The sequence below is a fragment of the Lacerta agilis genome, chromosome 3 (assembly GCF_009819535.1).
Source record: "Lacerta agilis isolate rLacAgi1 chromosome 3, rLacAgi1.pri, whole genome shotgun sequence".
In the NCBI taxonomy this organism is placed as follows: Eukaryota; Metazoa; Chordata; class Lepidosauria; order Squamata; family Lacertidae; genus Lacerta; species Lacerta agilis.
This window is the reverse complement of record NC_046314.1, coordinates 89091950-89102661: the sequence shown is the minus strand read 5'-3', so window position 1 is coordinate 89102661 and position 10712 is coordinate 89091950. Positions and strand designations below refer to the sequence as shown.

The following is a 10712-nucleotide window of genomic DNA, read 5'->3' as shown; positions in this document are numbered from 1 at the left end:
TATCTGCAAAAGTAAGATTTTATACAGGCTCAGAGATAAGACTACAAAAATGTTCCAATTAAAAAACAAACCTTAATGTCAAATGAACAGAATACATGTGAACGGACAATTGTAATAAATGTAAGGTAAAATTATACATAAAAAGCTGAAACAGAACAGCTTAAATGCATTAAAGACTGTATGTAAATTTCTTGGCTGCTCCTAAATCCTTGAGGACACAAGGCAGCGGCATTCTGTTGTTTAAAGATTTCTCTGTAAACCTGGTCTGCACATACATTTTAAGCGAATTAGATAATTGTAATAGTGTTGTGTGCTTGTTCAGAGACAATCAAAGTTGAACAACTGAATTACTACATTGATTGGAATACCACTTGTTCCAGTCTGGAGGTATTTAAAGAAATTCAATCATGAATCTCCGATCAAATTAGAAGGCTCTGAAGGAAAACTGTAGCAAGTCTGAGTTAAGGGATACATGCCAAGTGCAATGGCATTAACTCATATTCCTCATCACAGAATCTGTGCCTTAAAAAAAATGCACAAGGGAGAAAATTTCCTTCTAGTCCTGTGTCTTTCCTAATGTTAAGACCTTTTTCCATCTGTAGCTTCTATTTTAGCTGGTACTACAAGGATGTGTTAACTGTTCTTTTATTATGAGTTGCTTTCTTTTCTGTTCTTTTTAAACTTAAGGATGCCCCTAAGTGCATTTTCACCCTTTAACTATAAGAGAAATTCTGAATCCAACTAACTATGTCAAACACCTGGTTAGTTCTCTGAGTTTTAGTATGTATCCTCTGCACAAAGATAGTTAACAGCACCTACTCAGAAACAGTTCCTGGAGAAAGAATGATCTGGAAAGTTTGTACAAGGTATGTATTTAATTCACAGCAGACAGTCAACTCACTGATTTATTTATTTTTAACATAATGCTATAAAGTACTATTCTCATTTTAGGTCTTTACTATGCTTTAAATAAGAACCATTGCACATTAAGGCCAATTTAGAATTTTCATTTATTAAATTTCAAAAATTACATTGTAATTGTTTAGTTGGCGATTCTGAAAGTTCTCAAATTGTTTTATGTTGGTAAACAAAGTTTCTTTTTAAAATAATACTTTATATAGCCTGTGTAAAACTGTTGCCAGCCAAATGGTCTTACACAACACTCCAGAGGAGCACCAATTATACTGCATTTACTTGTAGATGACACTTTTTAAGCTGGTTTCAATTCCAAATGTATACAAATGAAGTCATTTTAATGCTATAAATTATTTATTTTTTCTTAAAAAAGAAGATTGTGCTGTTAACCCATTTACAGGGCAACAAGCTAGGTGAAAAGTACAAAACCTTTTGTCAAGTGTGATACTGAAGAGTGCTTTTCATGTCATTCACTGGTTTAAACATCTGGGTTTAGATATACTGTGCAATGGGCAAGGCTTAGAATCCATGAACCAAGCTGCAAAGATCTCAAGCTAAATAAGGCGGAGAGACTCAGAGAAAGAGAAGGAAAGACTTTCCTATCCAACATGTACTCTTCAGACTAAAGCACTCTTTCTATCAAGCCTTCTAAACTGTTAAATAAAAGGTTTCCAAACAAGCATTTAAACTTCATTACACAGAAGAAGAGCAACAATAACAGTAGTCTGCCTGACAAAATGGCAGAAGGGAAAATGTATATACGGAGTTCAATGGTTAGCCTGAATGTAGCACAGTTCTTCACAACCGATGGGGGGTTACTTCAACATGGTGTCGCAACAACGTTCTAACGACGTGCTTCATCTCAACTGTTTACTATGAAGCAAGGTGGTAAAATGTTTGGCCCCAGTTGGGCTTCAGAAATGGTTCTTTTTTTCATGACGAGCATGTCTGTCCAGCTATCAATCATGTTTGTTTGCACCAAATCCCAAGCCATTTAAAATACGACTAAATTTAAGTTAAACAGAAGTCGTCTGCTCCAAATTCACCATCAACTATCCATGCTACTGCATTCCTCTAAAGGGGGGGGGGGGAGATGGAATATAAAAAGGGGAAAAAATAAGAAATATCTTTAAAATCATAGTTCACCTCAGCCATGATATACACATGTTATCTTCAGATTTACAAAAGACATCACACAAACCCATTAAGGGCAACCCAACCCAACTGAGCAGCTACAATCGCCATCATAGTAGTTCTGAGAGTCCAGCAGGGGCATTTAATCAGCTTGCTTCACTCTGGGAGGTACAGAAGTCATTTCTAATACAGGGCCAGTGGGAACGGGGCTTTTCATGCAAAAGAGACTTCCTCGATTGAATTGAAACTTCCCCTGCAGGAGCAGACAGCTGCCAGAACACACATTTAACAGTGTGATAAAGTAACTAAGAGGTTGAGAAAAGTTGTAGTAACGTCCATTTTAGATATTGAGATGGAAGGAATATGAACTGGTACATGGGGCTTTAATTTTCCCTAAGATTACTTTGTAAGCAACTTCAGGAAATGTATTCTAAAGCAGAATAAAGCAAGCATTTCTAAAAGAATGGAAAATGTTTTGCAGACTGGAAGCCCAATTAAAATTTTGATACATTGTTAAGAAAATAACATTATTTTTGCTCACACAATGGTGCAACCTAGAGACACAAAAACTTCTATAGCCTTGCATATTAGAAAGTGTATATATCTAACAAAAGCCTGTTTGCTAAGCACTTGTTTACTACAGTCTAGTTTTCACATATGATGGTATCTCTTTTTATGCTGCACCTGGTTTGTGAAAGAAGGGCATCTTGACAGAGCAACGGAAAAATTAGTCCTGGCTTGGACTAATACCCAGATAGGACTTTTCCATTTCAGAGATATCAACTGGAATTAATTCAAAACCTGCAGAACCACTGGCAGTAAAAGGTTCCAGGTGATACCTAAGAGGCAGTCAAGAATTGAAGCTCAGGTTTGTCTCAGCTATTGAAGCTCTCTCCTTCTCATGTAACAGATACAGCTTCAATTAACAAAATGAGCAAGATACCCTTTCATTTCAAAGCAAAGAAAGAGCTACATCATCAGTTTCAATTGATCTTTATTCTAGTTTGCTAGGGTCCAGATTTCTTTTCATTTCATGCCAACTAAAAAAATTTTAACTACCAGGTTCAGTAACATTAAAATAGCTTGCCGCAGCTTATAACAATCCACATAAGGTGTCTCCATCTGATTTTTGGCAATCCCTTGCCTCTCTATGCAGCCCCTCCTCTAACACTGCAATCCATATTGTTCAAGAGGCTTCCTTTGACTCTCAAGAGACTTTTTAGGGGGCACAGGGAGAGGAGATAATAAAATTCATTATGTGTGTGACCCAATATTATTATTATTATTATTATTATTATTATTAGTAGTAGTAGTAGTAGTAGTAGTAATATCCCACATTTTTTCCAGACCTGTACTCAAGGCAGCTTACAGATAAAATGCAGAAACTCCACACCATACTTCAGTAACTTATCTCCTTTGTCATTTCCCCTCAAGTCTTATTCTCTACGTACTCTTCCTTGAGGTTTCTTTCTTGGTTCATTGGGCTATATTGCAACTCACTTATCATTCTTGTCTTTGTGCTCTTTAACTTAACTTCTTCCCAGTCCTTAGGCATCTTGTGAGAGGTTATAGTTCAAGCCAACAGGTACTACCACCCTGTTCTGAACTTGTTGGAGTTTCACAAGGTAACAGACTCTTCAAAAGGAGGTACTAATACACAGTATGATGTGAATCTGACCAAGTCCCCTTTACCCAGTCCTAACTATTTATAGTAATAATAATTGAGGCAGCCAGTTCCTCACACACTGTGGTGTAGAGTTTAAATCTGAACCAAGGCTGGGGAGACCCTGGTTCAAATCCACTCTAAACAATTAAACATGCTAGCTGACTCCAGCCGGTCATTAACTTTCAGTCTATCCTATCTTACAGATCTACTGTATTGTGAGGACCAAAAGCCTGAGGGGGGGGGAGAGCGAAGAATACTATTTATGCTGTCTTGAGCTCCTTGAAGAATTCCCAAAATAAAATACAGGCGACTCTCGGCTTACGCTGGAGTTACGTTCCAGGGATAGTGCATAAAGCCAAAACCACATATAGACAAAACACATTTGGTTCCATGGTGAGTGGCGTGGGACTGCCAACATCTCTCCCCCGCCCTCGACCCTCAACCTCTTTCCTGACCCATTTTTATTCTTTTGCCAAGTGTGTAAAGCTGAATGCACACAAATTAAATGTGCATCGGTTGTGAGTTACCTGATCACAAGCAAGTAAGTGCAGCTTACCAAATTCCTCTTCCATAAAAATTAGATTTGATTTACCTTCAATATCCTGGTTGTCTACAAAAGGTGCTGGTCCCCATATTCTAACAGTGCCATCGTCAGAGGCGCTGGCCATCATGGATGGAATTTGTGGGTTCCAGCTCACACAGTTGACTGTGCGCGTGTGCCCCGTCAGCTCCGCAATTGGCAGCTCGCTACGTTTGTGCCAAATATATACTTTGTGATCTAAGACGAGACAGGAGGGAAGAAACATGAGGCATCACAAAATTTAAAACATGTTCCGGCACTTATCCATGTATTAACTGTTTCCATGTTATGTCCAAGAACTGCTGAGTAATGCATCCAACAGCTTCAAGAAGCTTCTTTTATGGCATTTAGAATCCTGTATTTAAACTAACAACAAGCACTGATCTTCTCTGCAAGTTGAAAATATTTGTAGGTAACTGGAACATAATACAGCTTTAAGTAGACTTCATATTATCCAAGTAAGAGTGTGAGTGGTTTGGGTGTTAACTCCTTACCCTAGACTTCTACATGCATCAAGATTGGAATCAAGCTCTGGTCTCCCACACTTCCTCCATATTCTTTCTTTCCCCCCTCCACCTCTACAGGTGGTATGGGTAACTTCCAAAAAGAACACAGCTATTTCAATGTGGGATCCCATCTAAAACTCAGTATTAAAATCCCTTTCTGTAACCGGTTCAATATGTAGGGCTATGGAAATTCTGTATTCAATTAACTGCAGGAAACTCTTTATTCACCGATTAACTTTTGCCTAAGAACAGAGAAGGAAGTGGGCAAACTGCAGGGCCCACTCTTCATCTTTCCAAAAGTACAGGTAAGGGAGAGGGAGGAGCAACAACCACACAGTTGCCTTTAAGTATCTTATCCTATCCGAACAATTCTATCAATGGAGGCAACAAACTCCATTTCAAAGGCTCCAAAACACCCATGTTTGTGTTGTTACAGAACAACATATCCACATAAAAAGTGTACAAATCTGAGCAGTAGCAATGTGACATGAGACAACTTTGTGCCATTCTTGCGCTGATTGCTATACTGACTGAGCCCATCTAAACTGTAGATTATACAGAGATGGCTGCAGATCAGATGTACAACTCTCTGCACTACTGAAAAACCACAAGCCACAATGACTACCAAAAAGTGAGATTTCTGCTAAATATTAATATTCCATAGAAGCAAACTTGTGACTTGGGAGTTAAATACTTGATAAGGCAGAAGCAATTCAATGAAGAACATCAGGTAGTACAAGAGTTGTTTTAAAAGTTAAACAACAATGTTTGAAAATTAAAATATGACCATCCATGTCCAAAAGTACTCACTTATTTCCCAACCCCTATAAATCATGCTGTGACCTACTTGCTAAAAGTATTTTATAGAAGTGCTGTCTGTATCATTAAAAAAATCAAATTACCATGACATCTAAATTGTATCAAAGACTCCTACTTGTATTTCCATTTTTAACCTACCAATTTTAAACTATACTGTATAAGCTTCAAGTCATCACACATTCACCGTAAGGCTGCAACACACAGCACTTACTCATAGAAATATATTTTCCCCTTTACTTTATGGATGTTTATGTACACACAAGTTAGATGTGAATTTTACTCCCAGGGAGGACCCTTTGATGTTTGGGGCTGGTAGGTGGAAAGCCTACCTAGCTGAGAACATACCTTTACACTTAAGAGCTTATGACATTTAAATCTGTTACTTTTTTGTACATAGAGACTTTCACAGCAGCCATATTTGCAACAATTCAGTGCAAAGAGGCAACAGCCTCAGGCAGTCGGAATCTAAATTAGGTGCCATCAGCTTCAACTACAGCTGGGTAGTTTTTAGACACTGAAAATGAAAAAAATAAAAAGCTTTTCTAAGTTGACCTGGATAAATTAAATTCACATTCATGTCAAACAAACAGTACGCTGTAACTAAGTGATTTGTTTTTGCAATCCTGTGTGGTGTACAGAAAAACAGATACACCAGGGAGTTAATACAGTTGATTAGACATTCCCTGGGCCAGAAATTATCTGGAAGGGGAAGGGGATTAATGCATGCAATAGGAGTGGCACAACTACATACAATGGCAATACAGTTAAGATACAAGGCATCAATAGGCTGTTCTCAGGTGAAAAATTCACCAGTTCGTGGTAAAGAAGAAACATTGTTTCAACATACTTTATTGCAGAGCCCAACGATAATTGACCTCCTATTCAGACCAAAACCACCTACTCCTAAAGTTTCTGTAAGCTACAGGACAGGAGTACTGTTGTCCACACTGTATATTTCACCATACTATTACCCTCAGAGTGAGAGAGTAAGCTCCTTAATGCCTAAAAAAGCTGTCAAACAGGCTACTCACAGAACCAACAATAGAAAACGCTAAGATGACAGTCAGGTTGCTCAAAGCCAAAGTTACTGAACATGCTAGGTCTGCTACAGGATATGAAACCTGTTTCTCTCACTATAATTAGTAATTATCCTTGAGATGTCAGAACTCATCTGGATTTACATAAGCACACCTACCTTTGGAAAAACAAGCCTATATCAAATAAAAATTGTATCCCTGTACACCACACTCATTCTATCACGACTACAGCTGTTGCCATAAACAATAGCCTCGTACATTCAACCTCCTGTGCTAATAGATAATTTTTCTTCTTTCAGCAAACAAATCATTTTTATGGAAATCATTTTTTATATGGATAAGCTTGGTCACTGTGATAATTGGATTAGATGGGCATTTGGTCTGATCCAGCAAGGCTCTTCTGATGTTTGTGTGAATTGTTGCTAGCATATTTACCCTACTTGTTAAGTAGAATACTACATCATTCCCCTACATAGGAAGAATGTGCTTGAAATATTTATAACACAGAGAAACATATCTTAAAAGCAAGAGTTACCTTCACTGCCACTAGCGATGAAGTCTTCATTATGGCCTCCAAAACATGAGTGAATCGTGTAAAACCCTTGTGTAACACCTTGGTACTTTCTCACTAAAACTCTGTCTTGCAAGTCCCATAAATGAACTCCCTAAGAACAAGAGCAGGGTGGAGGTAATGTAACATTACACAAACTAATTCAGAACAGAAAAAGCATTTTATATGCACAAACAATGGTTTATACCCCAAAGTTACATGAGCAGAAGGTTGCTTGCTCAACAGAGATTTCTTGCCTACTCCTCTTCACTGCAGATTGCCTGCACCTCCAGACAGCCTCTGCCTGGCATTGAGGGACCTACAGAAAAGGCCCCTGAAGCTCAAGTGGGAAAGAGATGCAGTGTGCATAAGTAACTTCCCATTTACACAAGTGGCTTCAGGAGGATATGAGGTTGTGATATGCAGCGCTAATGGGCACTTGCTCCCCTTCTGCTTCCCAGAAGAATACTTTAAAATCTGGGAGAAAAGGGAGTGAGAACATGTGCTTGTACAGTTTCCATGGCAATGCAATGGAGAATGTAGACAGGACTTTCCTTCTCATTTATGAGTATGAAAGGCATAAAGCGAAAGGCCAACTGGACCACTTACCTGAGTTGCTACGTTTAACAAAGCTAACCGGCCATTTTTCGAAATCGTAAAAGACATAATTGGATGATCTTCTTGTACTCTGAAAAATAACAAAACACTAAGATTAGAGTCATGACTTTGTATTCAAAATCAGCATTTCTACCCAATTTAACTGGTCTCATTATACGGTGCCTTGCAGACACATAAGGCCCAGTCACATCTACACCGTTTGCCTATTTAGGGCCTTTAAAAAAAGCCCAGTTTTAAAGCAGGTGTATGAACAAGAAACCATATGGAATTTTAAATCATCTCCTCTCAGTTTCAGTATTTGGCGAAGTGTACAATGATCTGTTTATGTAGCACAACATGAAGAAGAGGTAGTTACATGTTTCTGTCTGTAAGGTCCTCAAAGTTATAGCCCCGAATTCGCTGGTGTGTGTCTGATGCCAACACAGTCTTCCCGTCACTCAAGCACCACAGGCATTGCACTCTCACTCCTTCCCAGGAGTCAAGGAGATTGCCATCTAAATCCTAGACAGGAAATGCATGCAGTGAAATAATGAGAAAGGTTGTCTTCATTTAAAGCAAATTGTAACATGAAAAATTTGGGTTATAAAGGCAGTTAGCAGTATGTAAGTATGTGCTGCACACAAGGGAAAATATATTCCAAGACCTGCAGTCCATATCTGGCAGACTTCAGAGCCCCTTAACAATTTGACCACTAACTTGGTTTTCTATATACAGTGGTATCTCAGTTTTTGAACGTCTCCACTGACGAACATTTCGGTTTTCAAACGCGCCTCGCAAATCAAACATGCCATGTAACTTCCGTATTGAGTTTTCAGTTTTGAAACTCGAACAGTCTTCTGGTATGGATTACATTCAAAATCCGAGGTACCGCTGTATCTTCATCTAAAAACTTCCCTTTTTTCCAGGCAGTGCTGTTGACTTCCAACACACTAGTTTCAATTTCTCCACCTAGTCCAGCAAAACAACAGGGGTACAGATATTTCCCTGCATAGTTTTTTGTTTTGGCTTTTTTGTTTTTTGTTTTACTTTGCAGAAAAATCCTTTCTTGTTTCCTATGTCTTACCACAACCTAATAAACCGACGGCACTGCACCGGAGCAAGAAGGGGACCTTTTCAAAGAGGCTTTATTTTTGCTTCAAATAAGTATGCTTAGTATTTCACAGAGGGGAAAAAACACTCAGCAAATTCCAAATGGTAGGTTTCTGCAACAGGTTATACAGTGGTACCTCTGGATGTCAACAGGATCCGTTCCAGAGCCCCGTTCGCATCATGAGCAGTCCGCACCCCGAGCGCCGCATCTGCGCATGCTCGCCGCACGATTCGGCACTTCTGTGCATGTGTGACGTCATTTGATGCGTCTGCACATGCGCGAACCGCCGGAAGTAACCCATTCCAGTACTTCCGGGTGAGGCGGGTTCGTAACCCATGACGAATGCAACATGCAGCATTCGTAACACGAGGTACGACTGTACTTAGGAGGCTTTTCACTGTGAAAAGAAACCCTTACAAAATATATTCTAGTATACACAGCTACCCAGGCAGGACATAGAACCACAGAGACAGCATTAAGTGCAAAGTCTACAAGAAACTGATGGCACTTTGCATTGTAAAAACAGTACTTACACACTGATAGAACTGTCCACGCTGCCCTCCAGTCACAAAACGTTTTCCATCTGGATTCCAGGCCACACTTGTTAAACTATCTTCATGAGACTGACTCATCTTTGTCCTCAGCTCCCCTGTCTGTAGGTGAAGGAGTATAAAATCATGAACATTAACGCCAATGAAAAAATTGCTTTATAAAGCAAATTTCTAACATTTGCTTAAACTTTTAACTTGCTTCATAAATTCAGGGCAGCTTACAAATAAATAACAGAGAAACTAAAATAAACAAATATACATACATACAGTGGGGTCTGCCACCCCTGCTCACACTCTCTCGGCAGCCACACAAACTGCAACGTGACAACAGCCTTACATTGTTACGTATATAAGATATATACACATACATAGTAACTGACAACATCACTGGAATACTGCTGGTAATAATGAATAGAAATCAATTATCAGTGTGGTGTAGTGTGATTAAGATACTCTATCAACGAACTTCATATTAATAACCCTTACCTGTACATTCCAGAGCCAAAGCTCAGAGCAGTCATCTGGACCACAGGCAACAAGGTAGTTATCATCTGGACTCCAAGCAATGTAGGAAACACCATATGCATGGCCTTCCAGTGTCTTGAGCAGTTTTAGCTGGTGTGTATCCTTTAAAAAAGAAAATATTGAAACAATGGCTATCTGGGTTGTTACTGAGATCTACCTGCAGTTGTCTTTGATGCCTAATCTCTTGCTGCCTCCTCCCAAAACAATTTAGCAAACCAACATACCAAGGGCTTGTTTACCAGTTCCACCTTACCTCAGGGTAGACCCACGCTCATTTTCTGCCTACTTGACAGAACAGAAGTCTAGGAAAGGCTGTACCAGGGCAAACCAAGAAAGGATGTACACAGGAAGCCATACAAAGCAACACAGAACCGCCTCCCCATTCTTGTCTAACAACATTCTTGGAAACCAACTAATGAAAAGCAAAATACTTTCAAACATAGATAGACATTAGGGTGATAAGCAGAAGTACTAGTGAAAGGAAGGCTGTGGACTAGCAAATGTAAACCTTGGGCATAGTAACTGTTCTCACCTTTTGCTTCTCAAACAATTTTGCATAGTTTTTGTATGTTCTAGGGCTGGGCGATGTTAGGTTTTCAACATTGCAATGTATCACTAGCCAAACAGAGCAGTTTGGTGATAAACTGCAATGTTGAAACAAGCCGCATTGGCACCAGCCGGCAAGGTGCGGGGTGAAACTACCTCAGCTGTCAACCGCGGG

General features: G+C 39.3%; 1 protein-coding gene across 1 annotated transcript in view; it reads right to left on the bottom strand.

Moving 5' to 3' along the window:
* WDR26 (WD repeat domain 26) overlaps positions 1-10712 on the bottom strand; it is a 32925-nt gene continuing 22213 nt past the window's right edge. Inside the window, exons 8-14 of the mRNA XM_033144685.1 lie at positions 9953-10093; positions 9449-9568; positions 8181-8326; positions 7817-7895; positions 7193-7322; positions 4308-4493; positions 1-1989 (exon numbers count right to left, since the gene is read on the bottom strand). Of these exons, the coding sequence (XP_033000576.1) occupies positions 1964-1989; positions 4308-4493; positions 7193-7322; positions 7817-7895; positions 8181-8326; positions 9449-9568; positions 9953-10093 (828 nt within the window). The 3' untranslated portion in view covers positions 1-1963. The remainder of the gene's footprint in view (positions 1990-4307; positions 4494-7192; positions 7323-7816; positions 7896-8180; positions 8327-9448; positions 9569-9952; positions 10094-10712) is intronic.